Source organism: Vigna radiata, chromosome 1 (genome assembly GCF_000741045.1).
Source record: "Vigna radiata var. radiata cultivar VC1973A chromosome 1, Vradiata_ver6, whole genome shotgun sequence".
Classification (NCBI taxonomy): domain Eukaryota; kingdom Viridiplantae; phylum Streptophyta; class Magnoliopsida; order Fabales; family Fabaceae; genus Vigna; species Vigna radiata.
Genome location: NC_028351.1, coordinates 27159899 through 27178168, shown reverse-complemented (window position 1 = coordinate 27178168; position 18270 = coordinate 27159899). Strand labels below are relative to the sequence as shown.

At 36.1% G+C, this 18270-nt stretch overlaps 1 protein-coding gene across 2 annotated transcripts in view; it reads right to left on the bottom strand.

Annotated features, from left to right (window-relative positions):
• Positions 1-8768: 8768 nt before the first annotated feature.
• LOC106764893 overlaps positions 8769-18270 on the bottom strand; it is a 17787-nt gene continuing 8285 nt past the window's right edge. Inside the window, exons 12-13 of one of the 2 annotated variants that reach the window (XM_014649333.2) lie at positions 12437-12514; positions 8769-9189 (exon numbers count right to left, since the gene is read on the bottom strand). In XM_014649333.2, the coding sequence (XP_014504819.1) occupies positions 9115-9189; positions 12437-12514 (153 nt within the window). In that variant the 3' untranslated portion in view covers positions 8769-9114. The remainder of the gene's footprint in view (positions 9190-12436; positions 12515-18270) is intronic. The other variant, XM_022786892.1, reaches the window with a different exon arrangement.

Here is an 18270-nt window from a genome sequence, read left to right as displayed (position 1 = left end):
ATAATAATTGATATTTTAATATCAATTATTATAATATCAATCATTGATATCAATCATAATAATTGATATTTTAATATCAATTATTATAATATCAATCATAATAAATNATATTTAANACTNANAATTAAANTAAATAAAGGGAAAGTAAATATACAAAAATTAGCTAATAAAGACTAATTATTACAATTTAAAACTAATTATTGTAATTGATATTTTTTTGTGTTTTTTTTTATAAAAGTTTCAATTTTTACAATTTTACTAAACCTGAAAAACAGAAAATCAGTTTTGACATTTCATATATCCAGAATTCATAAGAACAAAAATTGTATTTATCACAATTCAAACTATAACTAAAGCTATGACAATTGAAAGTAAAAATTAAATCTATCAATATTAAAATACGAAATTGAAACTAAATTATTGTATGCCTAATTTCATCTCTCCAAAAGATATGTTGCCCATTCATGTCGTATCTTCCTCATTGTGACCTCTATTATTGGGGATGGATTGTTGAAGCGTTGCAAAAACAGGAAAAGTTGGATATATTTGCATTTTAATGTTCAAATTTGATATAATTTGTAAGATGTGAAAGATATTATTACCTTAGTGTATTCATCTCTAACATGTTCGCATTTAAAGATTTGTATGGAGGAGCGACGACAGATTTGCAGAATGAACTAAAAATCTCATCTTTAATATAAGAGGGGATTTAAGGGTTTTTTCAATGAATTTACTATATTGTCCTTCACTTGCAAGCCTTATTTTTTTTCACGTGCAAACTGCATTTGAGATCTTTTGTTGTGCCAATACATAGCATTTGTGATAGCTTTGATTAGAACTGATTCTCGTCATATTAATTGTGTTGTAGGTGTTGGTGTGCTCCTTTATAGTTTTATTTTTATTTTTTTTTTGGTTTTTTAATACTTAAAATTTATTTTGTAATAAATATAACTTTATATTACTTTACATTTTGGTAATCTTTAATTTATATTAATTAATATATTTTTTTTATCTATCACATCAGTCAAATTTTACATAAACTTTCACAAAATTTACTTCCAAATCCACTCTTAATCACCCTCAAATCCACTAAAAAAACAACATACAATTTACTCTCAAATTCACTCAAATCCATCCAATCTCTCTCCCTCAAATCCATCCAATCTCTCTCCCTCAAATCATCACCCACAAGTGAACACGCCCTAAATCTTGCTCGGATGATGATCTTAATCCAAGATATGATGTATTACCCGCATGCACAGGAATCTGACTTCTTGTTACACTAAACATGACAAAGAAAATAGTAAAATATGATGGTCTAAATTTCACATACAAAAGTTAATAAGTTAAAGATCAATGTAGCTTAAACTTTAGATAGATTATCAATTAGCAGACATTTTTATAAAAGGATTGCCTAAGGATAGATTTTATAAACTTAGGAAAGAGGTAGGAGTATTAGATATGTCTTAGATTTAAGATTTCTGAAATTTTCAGATTTTTCGTAAACTTAACGTATTTAATCGATTATCACAAGAGAATAATCGATCATCCTGAACTTTTAAGAAAAGCACTAGGTTCGCACATAATCGATTATCACACGAAATAATTGATTACCCTTACTCGCCCCTAAAACTGGGCAGTTCATGAACAGATAATCGATTATCTTCATCCATAATCGATTATCAGCCATTTCTGGAAATTAATTGTTGAACAGATAATCGATTATCACTTACCATTATTGATTATCACGCGTGCGGATTCAAAAATAGAGTTGTTGCAGTGACGGCTATAGCGGCCATAAACGACTAGTTTTTCGATTTCTCTTATAAATAACCCCTCATAATCGATTAATAAACACTCATAAGCAATCAAAACTTTGTCCAACTCTCTTTTGCATAAAAAATTCAATCTTCCTCTCATCACTTTTTATAGATAAATTACTCTGGTGATCAAGTTTTAAACCCATGCCTTTTTTAAGCTTTAGCACATAATTTCTTAACCTTCATAAAAGCACAATCCTTACTAGTATCTACAATTTTTCTAAAGATCTCAAAAATAATAAGAAATTCTTTGGAAAGAATAAATTATCCTAAGATAGAAAAATAAAGAGAAAATAGAAAAAGTAAAAGAGAGTGGAAAAGATGTATGAATGTTGTTTCTTTAAGAAGAGAAAATAAACACCTATTTATAGCTGGTCAAAAATCAAAGAAAGTAGACCAGCAATCCAGAGAGACGTGGAAACAGAACTGTAACTTCTGGTTCGCCTCCATGACGTGAGCAAGGAACTAACTGATGTGTAAAGAAGTTCTTCAGTATAAAATTTTTAACTCTCAAAAGGTTAAGCCCTACCCATTCAGGAAAAATATTTTTCATAAATTGCTAAGACATGTGTAAAGAAGTCTACATCATAAATTTGATAAAATTTCGGCACCATTTCCCATTGGTCTCCGAAATACACGAAATGAGAGTAGTCACAAGAATGACCACAATCAAATATGCATCCGAAGAACAACACAAATAATGAACCAAAATTTCATCAATCTTATGCATAAACTCCAACGTACATGTTATAGCAAATTTATGAAAAATAATTTTCCCAAAATGTCCAATCGGACAATTCAAAATTTAATACAAACGATTAAAAGATTAATTGTTTGTGTTAAATTTCAAACGGGAACTAAGTTTCACTCAGTGATTTCATACTTATAATCTAACATGCCAATTATAATAACACAACTAAAATTTATCACATACATATTCAAAAGCCGATAACGCATGCATACCTAAAAGCCAAAAACATGCAAATGCAAAAGCCAATAACATGCATACACAAAAGACAATAACACACATACAATAAAAGTTTTCAACATAGAAGCTAACCTTTTCAGCAGATTCAAACAGCAATGGAGGGAATTGGAGGACTGGACGCCCAAAAATATAGGCCAAAAATGGTCAAAAACGTCACCCAAGAACACGTCACAAACTACATCAAAACGCAGCGAAGACAAAATTTAATCGGTTCAAATGGAAGATATTTCAGTAAAAAGTAACTTAATCGGAGTAAAACTGAATTTAAACGGTGCAAAACTGAGAAAATCAACCTGGAAAGCTATGCCGCAACAGAAAGCGCGAGGAAGAAGACAATGAATTGTGGTGTAACTGCTCGCGGGTTTGCGCTCTGAGTATAAATGGCTATAGACGTAGGTTACGTTTGTCCACCGACGTCTATAATGTTCTAGATGTCGGTGCTCTCACTAATTTGATGTCTTTATAATTTAAATATAATTAATAACGCGAATTTTAGGCATTCGTTGCATGGGCGACCGACGTCTCTAATGTCATAGACGTCACCAGCTGTTTGACTACCGTCTATATGGCGGAAAAATTATTACAATTCACCTAACTGTCAGGCTATAAATGTCTGTTCATAAGGGGCACCTACGTCTATCAACATGAACATTAATTACATCCACCAACCTGTCAGGACACAAACGTCAACACTCAACTAACCGACGTCTAAGTACGACTACTGACCTTCCTGGCCGAGCAAGAGACGTCTCGTGCCCCCAGCTAACGTGTACAGACGGATATAGACGTCAGTGTTGTCATATTAGACGTCCATATGGTGACTATTCACCTTCCTGCAGACCTTTTAGACGTCCATGTGTAGTGTAACCGACGTCTGTATTGTTTGAGACATCGATTACACAGGTAGCCGACGTCTCCTAGTTTCAGTTATTTATGGATTTGCCACTAGTCATGATATTATGTCAGTGAACTGTTAACCAATGTCTATAGACTGATGTTAAACGTCGTTTTTCCACTAGTGTTAGGGCAGCAAATTTGGTGTCGAGTCCTATGATGAAGTGCGCATAAAAAGGAAATACCTATTTTGTAGTTTCCTAAATTTATTAATTCATTAAAAGATTCGATATTATTTAATCTCCTTTTTCTCAAATTTTTTTTCTCTTCTAACGCGTTCTTAGTAATTTATTGTAAAAGAAAAAAATACTAGAAACAACTTTAATATCTTTTTATAAATTATGATTATTTTTAGATTTTTTTTCAATCTTTCAATGTTATAATAACTATATATTTCATTTTATATTTATATTGTAATTATCAATAAATGTGTTATTTTAAATCATTAATAAAATTAATTTTAAATAAATTTTGTATATTTTATAATTTTATATATTTTATAATTTTATATATTTTATATATTTATTATTATAAAAAACGAATTTCATTAAATTAAAAATATTTATAAATAAAAGAATTCTAAATCTTCACAAATAATAATCATTAATAAAAAAAATTAAAACTCTTCACAATATAAATTTGATAGTAAAGATTGAATATCAAAAATCATTAAAAATCTTTGTAAATTAATAATTACAACTCTGACTATGAATGTTTGAAAATATTTGAAAATTAATTTACAAAAAATAACAACATGTAAAACAGAAAATAAACTTTCACTAAATAACAATTCTTTTTAATGACATTCATCAAATCATTTTTTATTTCATTTTTATTATAATTTCTTATAATAATCAATATATTTTTATATTTTATTAAATTATATTTTTGAAATCAATATAATATTTCAAATAAATCAGATTTGATAAAATTAATTCTAAGACCCTTTTCATCCGGTTTCTTTTAAAACATGTATGGTCCTTATGAGGTGTTCATTGAGGAGTCCTACCAAACTCCGAAGTTATGTACCCGATTGTTCTTTCTACTCTGAATCTCACCCATCTAGCTATTACAAGTTCGATAACTTATCATGTGGTCTCCTCCACGTGTGATCTTGCACTTATTGAATAAGCTAATATTGAGATCAGTGTTTAAGATTCTCAAACTCGAGAATTTAAATAAAATTGTAAAAATTTTGTAAATTCGGACAATAAACTCGTAGGAGTTTACTTTTATATAAAAATATTTTAAAATATTTATAAATCATAGAATAATTTAATATTAATAATTTATAAATAATGTTTTTAAATTTTTAATATTATTATAATTATTAATTTATCATATTATATATATTTAAATATTTTTCTTTAATATTATTATTCTTTTGTCATAATTTTAATTTAATATAGTTTATCGGAACAAGACAAGTTGTTAAAGTTAATATTGCCCCAAAGTATTTAGTATTGAAAAAAGAGGTCCAATGATCAGAATAATAAATAATAGAGCACTCAGTTTTATTTTAATATTAAATATTTACATATTAAAATAAAAATCATAAACACTAAATAGAAAAGTTTTACTCCACACGAAGAGTGGTGATATCAGAAGCGACAGCGATGACCACAACGGTAAGCATGAACCAAACGAATAAATTGTGACCACGCCGGTGAGCATAACCAAGCGAAGGAAACGTAAGCGCGACCCAGGCAAACGAAGCATGACCACGAACTAGGTGAGCGATGAACACGAAGGCGAGCTAACGAGGTGCGACCACGAACGGCAACGAAATGTGACGGTGTCCTAAACCCAAAACGACTTCTTCTTTCTTCGTTTCTTCCTATTTCAAACTTGTAAAATTTGCTGCAAAATCGTGATTCTAACTGTTTCCACTGAATTTAGAACCGATTTCACTGAGCTTACTTGAAAATCAAATTTACTTCCGAATTAATTTGGAAATCTAAGAACCGTCCGAGTTAAAACTCGCAAATTTGATAACTTTGTAAGTGCTTGTGCTTATCATGTAATCATCCTAAGGTTGCTGAAAATGTTGTCCTATGCATGCAATACGACATGTGGGTTACTTTTGTTGTGTGTTTTCTTCTCCCATTGCTTGCATACTTACATCAATTATTTGAATCAAACATCATATGAGACTGTCATCTTTATCTCCATCCACACACAGTTCAGAATCCTTTTAGAGAAATATAATACACGCCAATATAATGAAAACAACCGAGAAAGGAAAAAGAGAATAAAAAGATAATTATAATATGTGATAAGAGAATAAAAATATAATTATATTATGTGATGTTGAGAGAGAGTGAAAATAAGAAGGAAGTGAAAGTGTGTACTTTGAAAATTTTTCAAACTTTTATGCACATTTTAAAGAAAATTACCAAAGCATGAAGAATGGATAATGTTACTTTATTTGTTTCCTTTTTTTTCAAGAAAGAACATTTTTGTATTAAAAAATATGCTAAAGAGGTTAAATTGTGTAAAAAAAAAAAATACTTCTAAAACATGTGTAATAAGATGTCTTGTATACTTTGTTTGTTTGAAACATGTCAAACTAGAAGTCAAGAAGAAGAAAATAAATAACACAAGTCACTCGATTACTCAAAATTCATTCAGAATCTTCTAAAATCTGAAAGAACATGTAAAAACCAATAGCAAGATATAATAATATTTCCTATATCTGACTTATTTTAGATGGAAAGGACAAAAGAGGTCATTTATGTAATTATAAATTATTTTATTTTTACTTCTATTATATGCAACAACAGGAATACTTGCAATTTCGCGCTTTTGTATGTACGTTTATATTTATATTAAGTGGAAAACTTGTGTAGTTATTTTTTAATAAAATATTTTTTGATTTTTTATTAAATAAAAATGATTTAGTTTATTGAAAAATAGAAATTATTTTCTGCCCAATTAAGTAAAAAATATATATTTTCAATGCACTATTTTCTATTCATTTTCTTTTCTATAAAATAACTTACAAAATCATATCACGTTTTACTTATTTTCTTCCTTAAATCAAATGTACTTCTAATTATAAAATGTTTATACGGTTACGAGTTTCGAGAAGTGAAAAATAGAATTTTCAAGAAACATTAAAAACACTTAGTTAGCATTGTAAAAGAATTTTTTTTAAAAAAATAGATTGACCTTGTTTTTTTCTTTTAGCATGTTAAAGAAATGTAATTTATAGTTGTGTGGTGTATCAATGACTATGACAGTGTCATATTTGCAAAGAGAGAGAAAAAATATATATTGATGTTAAATTTCAAAACATCTTTCAATGTGTGGTGCAATCAGTGCAATAATTGTTTTGGAATTGGACTTGTTCACATGTCAAAGAAAGGTCAAGTAAATACAATGTTTTGCAATTGTTGCGACTCACACAAAGAGGTCTATTGCAACTGTTAGTTTTTTTTTTTTTTTTGTCCTCATTTATTGGGGTTATCACAACCATATCTTTCACTTTCTGTGAGAAAATTATCAAATGGAGATTTAAAATATTAATGGATCATATAATTTTCTTTTGTTCTTTGAAAAGACTAATTCATTTTTTTTTAAACAGAATATTAGAAAGATGAATATAAAAAATTACAGAAATCAGTATGATATCTATAACAAGAATAAAAAGTTAAACATGAATAGTCGGATGTTTATATTTTTTCCTATTAAACTATAGTTTTTCAAAATTAACATTAGTTATGTTTTTTTGTCAATTATACTCTTACTTTTTCGATTTACAAAAATACATGTAATAAGGATTAAAAATATATCATTGAACCATTTGATTTAGAAGAAAAATATTGCATTCAATTTTTACAAAACAACCTTGAGTTGACATTTATTCCTCTTGTCCCAACTTATCTGTAGATAAAATTTTCAACGCATAAATTAAGAAAAGCTATACATGCATGCCTTTTTATAAAATTTATTAAAGTGGTTGTGTTTGAAGCTTTCCCACTCCTCCTTGGGTCGTCAAGTTTCATCAATGGTGATTTTGCCTCTTTTGGGTTGAGGAAGAAGATAAGTCACAAAGTGGAGATAGAGATGCGAGGGGGAAGGCGCAAATGGAACATGGAGCAACTGCCAAGAACCTTGGGAAAGACTTTACATCTTCTCTTTAGTTCTAATTTCTTCCCTATCACTTCAATTTTGTAGAACCCTAAGTTCTCCACCATGGAGGGCCCTAAGTTCTCCACCATGGAGGGTCTTAAGTTCTCCACCATGGAGGGCTTTTCCTATTTGTTGAGATTAGTTGTAAAACATCTAATTCTTATGTATTTTGTGATGTTAATGATATATGTTTTTCCAATTCATGTTAGTATTTGAGTTGTATGCTTAATGCTTGTTGTGGCTTGATCACCCATGGCATGAATTTTGGTTCTTGANGTATTGAGAAATATGATTGAACCTAGAATTGAAATTGAATACTTATTGGATGGAATTGAGATGTTTGTGAATGCATGAGAATGAAATGGATGAATTCTAGTCTTGACAAATTGTAAATANACTATNTTAAATTCCTTGCACACCAANTGTTTGATAAAATACCAAAAAGAGTTTCTTGTGTTGTTTTTGTGCACTTTGATGTCTAATTGAGTTATAAAAGGAAGAATTGTATGTGTTGCACAAGTCCCTTGAGAAATAACGATATTTATCACTTGCTACGCTGCGACCGGTGCACTTGCCGTTGGTTTTGCAGCCAACACCCTCAACCCAGGGACGTTATGCTCCCATGTCCTTGTACAGATCCATTATTTTCTGAATAATACAGTTCTTTCATCATCTTCTATATTGTTCATACTATCGTGAGTGAGAACAATTAAGTTCAATAATTAGGAACCTATCACCATATAAGGGAAACCCAAAAAAAAACTAACTATTTGAATATAGTAAAAATTATATATGGAATTAATATCTCTAGTTGAATATACATACTTCATTTATAATAGAAGAAATATGGATTAAATTTAAAATACAAATAAAAAATATTAACAAACTAACTAAATATAAAAGATAAAGATAATATATCTAACACTAAAATCTTAAAAGGTACCGTATGCTCATTGAATGATCATATGCTCCTGTTCAATGCCATATAACACAATAATGGCCTTGTTTGTAAAGCATACAATTAGCCTTGATATGTCAATAATTATTTTGTCAAGATAGGAACTTAAAATGAACATCACAGTATTGATACAGTGCACAAAAATAATGCATTCCGTAATCTCAAATCACATTCCGTGGTTAGAAATTCATTATGACATGTTCTGCCTGTGAAGCTTGATTACACTAAATTAGCCTTCGATCATGAAACTAACCATGGTTACTTACATACGTTGGAGTGACAATTTCTAAAAGATGGAAAAATTACTGGACAGCACCACTTCAATTACTCGCTACATCGGCTACAAATATGCTGCCTGAATCACACCATCCAGCCAAAACGTCTTTCCCTGAGCACTGCGATGTAACAAACACTAATATTAGAAGTGATATCTCATATGAGTAAAAGCCATTAAATGTTTAAAAGTAAAAAGATAGAAAGCTGCGAAAGAACAATATAGAATTAAGCCAACATTATCTATGGGCTTGGCAGAACCACAAAAGTGTGTGCAACTAAATTCTTGGTCATCATGCATGTTTACATCAATTGCTAATTTCCGCGCCTCGGTTTCAATCAACCATTTTGGCCTCATTTTTATTCTTTTAGCACACTGTAATTATTTAACATTTCTCCCAAGGTTTAACTGTGTCATTTGAAAGAGAAGTATCTGTGCAAAAAGTTCATGCCAAGTACCCCATCCTACATATTTCTTCGTAAAAATTTTAACAATCTTTGAGGAACTTCACTTTGGAATGATTCAACAAAATAATCTCAATATGAAACCCAATATGGCAGTTGTGAATTTTTCCTGTTCAGCAAAGAAAGATGATATAATAATAATGAGGGTACCGGAGGTGCCTAAAGGTATTGCATCCATATAAAAAAAGTAAATAAACAATACAAGCAATACGGTAATAAACCTTAACTAGAATAGCACATAATACATATCCACCACCTATATTCATCAATATAACTACACTGAATGCAAAACTCCGGCATGTTTCTTTTCCTGCTTTCCATACTAAAATAATTACACAAGGTGAACGATGTGGACATTGATTTCTGCTTCTAACCCATCAATTGCACCCATGTTCCCTTCTATTAAGTCCACCATCCGTTACTGCCATTCTTTAAGTGTAGTCCCTCCTTAACTTGCCATTAGGCATATGAATATGAGCAAGATGACATATACCCTCTCACCTCCATTAATGCATAGAATGTCCTTCATGATTGAGTTATGATCAAAACTTTCATCAGAGAACAGACGTGTTTCTGTATCTCCTTATATTTCACGTTATAGGCCCGGTTCTAAGGACCCGACTTGTAACCCCTCTAACACATTTTGAACATGTGAAATTTTATCAGTTGCGGGCTCCATACTGTCATCCTCCCTTGTTCCCTCTGAGCATTTAGAAGCTGATGAAGATGTTCCGAGCTAATATTTCTTGAAGACATAATCTTGAATAGCTTATAGAAGAACACGAGTTTACCACCATGTGGTAATTGTGCTGTACCTGAGTTGACCAGGCTTGTGTGAGAGCATAAACATTCAGATTTTCTTGTCTACTATATGTTAGCATCAATAACTAAATCTCCTAAAGCTCAACTCATGCAAGAGCCATATGTTTGAAGTGCTAACAATGCATGGGCTCACTACTTCGAATTGAAATTTAACTATCTTACAAGAATGGAAAAAGATTGTAGAACTCTTGAATGCTTAATTGCATTGACTTTTATGATATCATATCAAAAAAAAAAACAACCATTAAGGAATTGTTAGGACACAAACTCCTATTATGAAGGCCCATAAAAGAAGAAACAAGGGAAAAGGAAAGTGCAACAATTAAGTGCCTTGACTTCAACTTTGAGGACAAGGTTATTTCTGCAGAAGTGCATAATGATAGGATATGTAATGTATATGTTAGGAGGAAACATATAGAGAAGTAGTTGTTAGGTTGAGTGAGACGTTCTATATATAGTTGGGGGTCGTTGTATGCAGGGACGTTTTTTGAAAGTTTGGAGAATTGTTGACAGGATCATTGGCATCCTGTGTGAAGGGAAGATTGTCCCTTGGATGCATTCCTGCTATACTTGTTGCCTAGAATCAATAATACAAGATCTATTCATTGAGTATAGGTGGTTGCAGTGGTTTTCCTGGTTTCCACTATCTAGAAACCCAACAGAGACCCTTTTGGATCACTGTTGTCTCTAAAGCAGGATAACTCCGTGAGTGAATTCATCACTCAATTGGAAAGATTTGCTGGAGTTATTAAGGGATTGGATGAACAGTATTTGATGAAGATTTTTTTGAATGGACTGCAGGAAGCGATCAAAGCAGAATTGAACTTGTATAAAACAACAAATCTTTTGGAGATAATAAATAAAACCCATGCTATTGAAGGGAAAAATATAAGGGTAGCAAAGGTAGCAGGGGATTATGGAGACACAGGAGGGGTAGGAGTTTCCCTATTCAAGGAGGAACAAAGGAATTGATAACAGCACCTCCAAGATCAATGGTAGCAACTAATTCAGCATCACCCAGATCATCGGCAGAAGCAAATTCTTTTTCTCAATCTGTTACCAGCAAGAACAGTAATGAGGAAAAGGCTAACAGGGATGACCGCAACAGAGACAACTTTAAAAGGTTGACACCGTCAGAGCTCCAGAAACACATCAAATGTTTTTGCTGTGATGAAAAATATAATGTGAATCACGTTTGCAAGAACAGACAACTCAACGTCATGAAGTTAATTAAAGGGCAAGAGGAAGGGAGCACAACGATGAAATTTTTTTAATCGCAGCTTTATGGGTCGGGGTATTGTTAGGACAGAAACTCCTATTATGAATGTCCATAAAAGAAGAAACAAGGGAAAAGGAAAATGCAGCTATTTGTTTTAGTTCAAACAGCTGTGAAATCTTTTAGTTAAGTTGTTATGTTGGGAAACTTGTATAAATATAGGTGTGTTTTCAGGTTTTGGGGGTAGGGAGAAAATTATTTGATTAGTGGGAGGTTCCTGTACCCTCGAAGTGCCAGGGGTGTGGCTGAAAAGGAGTTTCTGAAACTTCTATACGCAATTCTCAGTTCCTTTGTTTGAGTTTCCTTTCCTTTTTTTGAGTTTCTCATCCAGATTCTATAGGGAATGAAGAGAAGTTTAATCGACATGATATAAGATCCAAGTGAAAGCATTCGGGAGTTTGATTAATTCAATTCTTCTAAGAAAGAATAACTTCAATATCACGTCAAAAAATAAATCTACTTACATAAGAATTGGTTTTTAGTTGTAAGTATCATTGTTAATTTTCTAATCTAAAATAACTATTGTGGATAGTGATGGCCACGCAACTAATATAAGTGATGCTAGAAGTTCAAAAAATATGAACACTAAGCTGTAGAAGTATACCCTTATCGACGCATGCTTGAGAAGTAACCCAACGTAAATTACAAAAAAAAAAAAAAAAAAAAAGAGTAAATTTCATTCAAATGGAACAGTGTGCCTGTTAAAAAGAAAAGCATGTGAAAGCAGATTCCAAAGTCACATTTAGATTTCAGCCAGATACCACAACGGAATCAAGTGACAAATCATAAACAAGCTATATCCAGACCTTACTAAAGCCTAGCCAATTGGAATCTCCTCTAAACGAAAATATTTTGGTGGTGTCTCTCCATCGTCCACAAAAGACCTGCATTGGTTGCTCGAAATTGAAGATCATTACGAGAATAACATGGATATGAACCAAAAATAGAATCCAAAAGAGGGTATCGTCAATGAAAGTATTAATTTTTTTTTAAGGAATTAAATGGTTTTCTTGTCATTCAGTAATTCTATTTTTTATTCCTTAACATGTTCTCTAAAGGGCATTAACAAAACCCATCCTGAATACACTCACTATGGTGAGTTGTAGAATTTTAGTTTAAAGAGTTGTAATGTCATTTCTACACCAAGCAGAATACATTTGATACACTAAACTAACACTTTCAATTGTGCATGAAACAGACATGTCTAAAAGACTAGTAATACATCTAAAGCCAAGTGATAAAATACAAAATAAACCAGTTGCAGAGAAGAAAAAAAAAAAAAAAAAAAGTTCTTCAAATATTTGCTTTTGATAGGTATTTCAAATGAAATCCCTAATGAACTCTCTAACTCTCACTCACTTTCGCACACACAGAACAGAATATACTGAGAAAGAATGGAATTGTATTCACACCAAGAATCAAGAATACAGTGTACAGAGGAACATAACCTCCTTCACTAGGTTCAAAGACCGGTCAACTACTTTACAATTCACTAACTAACTCCCTGTAGTACACCCAGACCTTTATATAGGCCTTCTCTCCTTCCCACTTAACGGTTTAGCCGTTAAGTGTTTTGTCTCCCCTTTCTCCTCTCATATACCCGCCAAGTCCTAACATCACTCCCCCCTTGAAGATTAACCTTGTCCCTAAGGTTGAACTCGAGAAATTACTCCTGCATCATCAGTCTATCTTCCCAGGTCACATTTTTCGCTCCTCCATTTTGCCACTCAACCAACACTTGTTCACGTTGTGCCCCTTCTTGATGCTGCATCCTTCTGTTAATCACCCTGCTAGGCCACCATATAGGTCCACTCTCCCGTAAGTCTGCGGGTAACTCCTTTTCTACTTGCTTTGTTCCTTTAGCCAGCTTAAGTTGTGACACGTGGAAAACAGGATGAATTCTGGCATCCTCTGGCAACTGCAACCGAAAAGCTACCTCCCCTATCTGCTGTATCACCTTGAATGGGCCGTAATAACGAGCCGACAGTTTCGGGTGCAATCTCACCGGCATGGATGTCTGTCGGTGTGGTATAATCTTGAGGTATACCCAATCATTCACCTTGATAGTCACGGGACTCCTCTTCCGATTTGCTTGTTTTGTCATCATATCCTGCGCTCTAGACAGATGGAACCGTAACTGTTGCAGCACTTCATCCCTCGTCTACAGCTCTTGGGCCACTGCTTCCACCATGGTTTCCCCAGGAATTAATCTAGTTAGCGTTGGTGGTGTTCTTCCATATACCACTTCAAACGGTGTACACTTGGCAGCCCCCTGATAGCTGGTGTTATACCAGTACTCTGCCCAGGGAAGGATCGTGCTCCAGCTCCGTGGTTGCTCAGAACAGAAACAACGTAGATATCCTTCTAGCACCCGATTCAGAACCTTGGTTTGTCCGTCAGTCTCGGGGTGGTAGGCGGTGCTCATTTGGAGATGAGTTCCTTGCATTTTGAACAACTCCTTCCAAAACGTGCTGAGGAACAGTGGATCACGATCACTCACTATAGTCTTTGGCACCCCATGTAACTTAACTATCTCCTTAACAAAAATCTCTACCACGGTCCTAGCAGTGTATGGATGTTTGAGCGAGACGAAATGACCATACTTAATCTATCTATCACCACCAGTATGGCGTCATATCCCCTGGACTTTGGCAACCTCACAATGAAGTCCATGCTGATGTCCTCCCAAATAGCTTGTGGAATCGGAAGGGGCTGCAACAATCCTTGAGGGGAGGCCGTGAGATACTTGTTTTGCTGGCACACAAGGCATTGAGCCACATAATCCGTCACAGACTTCTTCATTCCCAACCAGAATAATGACTGAGCCAACCTCTTATAAGTCCGGTACACCCCAGAGTGTCCCCCGTCGGGGTAGTATGAAATTCAGCCAGCAGCTTTTGAACCCATTCGGATTTGGCTTATATAACTAGTCTCCCCTTATAGTGCAGCCGACCATTTTCCATTGTGTACGTCGGATGTTTGTTTGGATCCCTTGTGATGTCATCCCGGATCTTTTTCAGGTCATTGTCCTCTTCCACTTCTCTTATTACATCTTGGAAATCTCTCCAGTAAGGTCTAACTACACCCATCAACTCCATCGATGCCTCTTTCTCTCCTGCATCAGGCCCTTCTTCTACATCTCCCCTTTCTTTTCTCGACAATGCATCGGCCACCCTATTTGAGGTGCCCCTTTTATATACTATGTCAAAATCATAACCTAGCAGCTTGGCAATCCAATGTTGTTGTGCTTGGGTGGTCACCCGTTGCTCCAGTAAAAACTTCAAGCTTTTCTGGTCTGTATATACCACAAACCTCTGCCCCAACAAATAGGGACACGTGTTGCACCGCCAAAGCCACCGTCATAAGCTCTTTCTCATATATTGATTTCCCCAGGGTTGTTTCCGATAAAGCCTTGCTGAAATATGCTATAGGTCTTCGTCGCTGAGTCAAGACTGCCCCAATCCCTACTCCAAATGCGTCGCATTCTACTCCAAAAGGTTGAGTAAAATCCGGCAACACTAACACAGGTGCAGTTGTCACTGCTTCTTTCAGTCTCGCCATGGCTACCCATGCTGCTTCTGTCCACTTAAAGTTTCCCTTTTTTAACATTTCAGCCAAGGGTTTGGCAATTTTCCCATAGTCTCTGACGAACCGCCTGTCATACCCCGTCAGCCCCAAAAACCTGCGCAGCGCCTTCAATGTTCTGGGTTCTTCCCATGTCGCGACCACCTCCACCTTCTCTTTATCCGTTTCGACCCCTTCCTCTGAGATTACATGGCCCAAATACCAATCGACTTATTCCCAAACTCACTCTTTTTCCTGTTGACCACTCATTGCTGTCGTTGAAGTTGTTCCAGCACCAGTTCCACTTGCTTCACGTGCTCGGCCCAGGTGGCACTGCAGATGAGGATGTCATCGAAGAAGACGAGCACAAATTTTCTCAGATAGGGCCTGAATAAGTCGTTCATCGCACTCTGGAAGGTTGCAGGAGCGTTGGTGAGGCCGAACGGCATTACGAGAAATTCGTAGTGCCCCAAATGCGTTCAGAAGGTCATTTTCTATACATCTTCCTCGCCCATCCGGATTTGATGATAACCCGCTTTGAGATCCACCTTTGAGAAGTATCTCGCACCTCCGAGTTCATCTAGCAGTTCTTCAATCACCGGAATCGGGAATTCGTTGGAGACAGTAGCTCTATTGAGGGCGTGGTAGTCGATACAGAATCTCCAGCTATCGTCCTTCTTCTTAACGAGTATAACGGGGCTGGAGAAGGGGCTTATACTCGGTCGGATGATGCCTGCATGTAACATCTTCGACACATGTCTCTCGATTTCTTCTTTCATTACGTGTTGATACTGATAGGGACGCACGTTGACAGGGTCGGTGCCTTCTTTTAATGTTATCCGATGCTGTGCGGTTCTATTAGGTGGCAATTTTTTTGGTTCCTGAAATACCCCCATATACTTCTCAATAATTCCCTCCAAGTCCTCCTGTTGTTCTTTAGTAAGCCCAGCTCCTTTCTCCTTCGTCCCACTCTCCTCCTTGCCCTCCAGACTCCAAACTAACGCCCACGTATCAACATCACTTAGCTTTAACAACTTCTCAGGTTCGACCAACCTCCTCTCCAAGGTCGGGTCACCCTTGATAACCACCTTTCTTCCGGCATGGGTGAAAGCCATGGTGGACTCCTTCCAATTGAGCGTAATCTCCCCCAACTTTGCCAACCATTCTACTCCTAAGACCATGTCCACCCCACCTAACTCGAATAAGTAAAACCTCTCTTCGATCTCGATCCCCCCCATGTCGACGACCACCCTCGGACAACAGCCTCTGGTTCCCGTCTTGTGGCCGTCCCCCAAGCTCACCAAATAGGGAAGGGTATCCTCCTGTTCGAGCTTCAGGTCGTCCACCAGCCTTTTGCTTATGAATTTGTGGCTTGCGTCGCTGTCGACGAGGATTAAAACGTTTATCTCCCCCACCTTGCCCTGCAGTTTCAGTGTCTTAGGTTGAGACAGCCCTCCAGCGGAGAACGCTAATAGCTCCATGCATGGAGCCTCCGCCTCGGCCTCCGTCCCCTCCTCACCTCCATCTTCATCTTCATCCAGCAAGACCACCCTCAAGCTCTTCTCGGGACACTGGTGGCCGGGACTAAAAGGACCCCCACAGCGGTAACATCGCCCTTCTTCTCGGCGCTTCAAGAACTCCAGGTAAGGCAGGTTTTGAGTCATCCGTTCGCGATTATCTCCCCCTCCAATGTTTTCGCCTCTCGCCAGCCCGTTTCCGATCACTTCTCGTCTCGCCATCCCCACATTTTCCGCCGGCACGGCCTTCCCGGGATTGCCCCTCGGCAGTTCCGTCCTAGCCACCACTGCTCCTCCTCCCGTGGATCGCCCCCATGAAGGAGATGATTTAACTGTCGTCCATCCCATCAACCCTAGGCCACGAAGAGCCTCCTCCACATCGTGTGCGATCTTCATCGCCGTCATCAAATCGCGAGGGTCATAGGGTCGCATCTGACAATGCAACTCCTCCCGTAGACCCGCTAAGAAATAACCCAGCAATTGGTTATCAGTAAATTCTTTCGTCTGCCCCGCCAGAGCTTCAAATTCTTTCACGTATTCCTCCACAGTGGTGGTTTGTCGTATCGCCGCCATCCTCTCGAAAATTCCCCCACGATAACGACTCTCAAACCGTATCAGCAACGCCTCCTTCAACCCCTCCGAGGTTCGAACACTCGCCTTGTCTTTCCAAAACCGGAACCAATATTCGGCGCTCCCCTCCATGCTGATATGGGCTAACTCTATCTTCTCCTCTTTCGCTACCTTCTGAATCTCGAAGAACTTCTCTGCCCTGGGGATCCAATTTAGAGGTTCAGGTCCTTCGAATATGGGTAACTCCACTCGTCGTCTCCAATTAAGGCCGTTATCGGATCGCTCCCTCTCTTTTCCCCCTCCTTCGTTCCCGTGCTGGTTACCACCATTATGGTTTACTAAGTCTTGACTTTCATCGGAGCCTGACTCCCCTTGCCTGTTACGTGTTCCCATCAGCCGTAACAATTCTTGAATGTCTTTGCGCATCGCGATCGATTCTTGGCGATTCGCTACAGTCTCTGCCTTCAACCCGTCGACCGCCAACTCCAGGTGCTCCATCTTCCCCTCAACCTTGACCATTCTTCCCTCCATCACTCTCGCTTTCCTCTGATCTAATCCGGCAAGTTGGACTACTCTGATAGGTATTTCAAATGAAATCCCTAATGAACTCTCTAACTCTCACTCACTTTCGCACACACAGAACAGAATATACTGAGAAAGAATGGAATTGTATTCACACCAAGAATCAAGAATACAATGTACAGAGGAGCATAACCTCCTTCACCAGGTTCAAAGACCAGTCAACTACTTTACAATTCACTAACTAACTCCCTGTAGTACACCCAGACCTTTATATAGGCCTTCTCCCCTTCCCACTTAATGGTTTAGCCGTTAAGTGTTTTGTCTCACCTTTCTCCTCTCATATATCCGCCAAGTCCTAACAGCTTTCCTATTGCAATCCTAATTATATAAAGCCCTATCCTGAGACAAAATACACAAGACATTTTGGAAAATTACACTTCACCCCAACAGTTTAAAAAAGTGCTCNT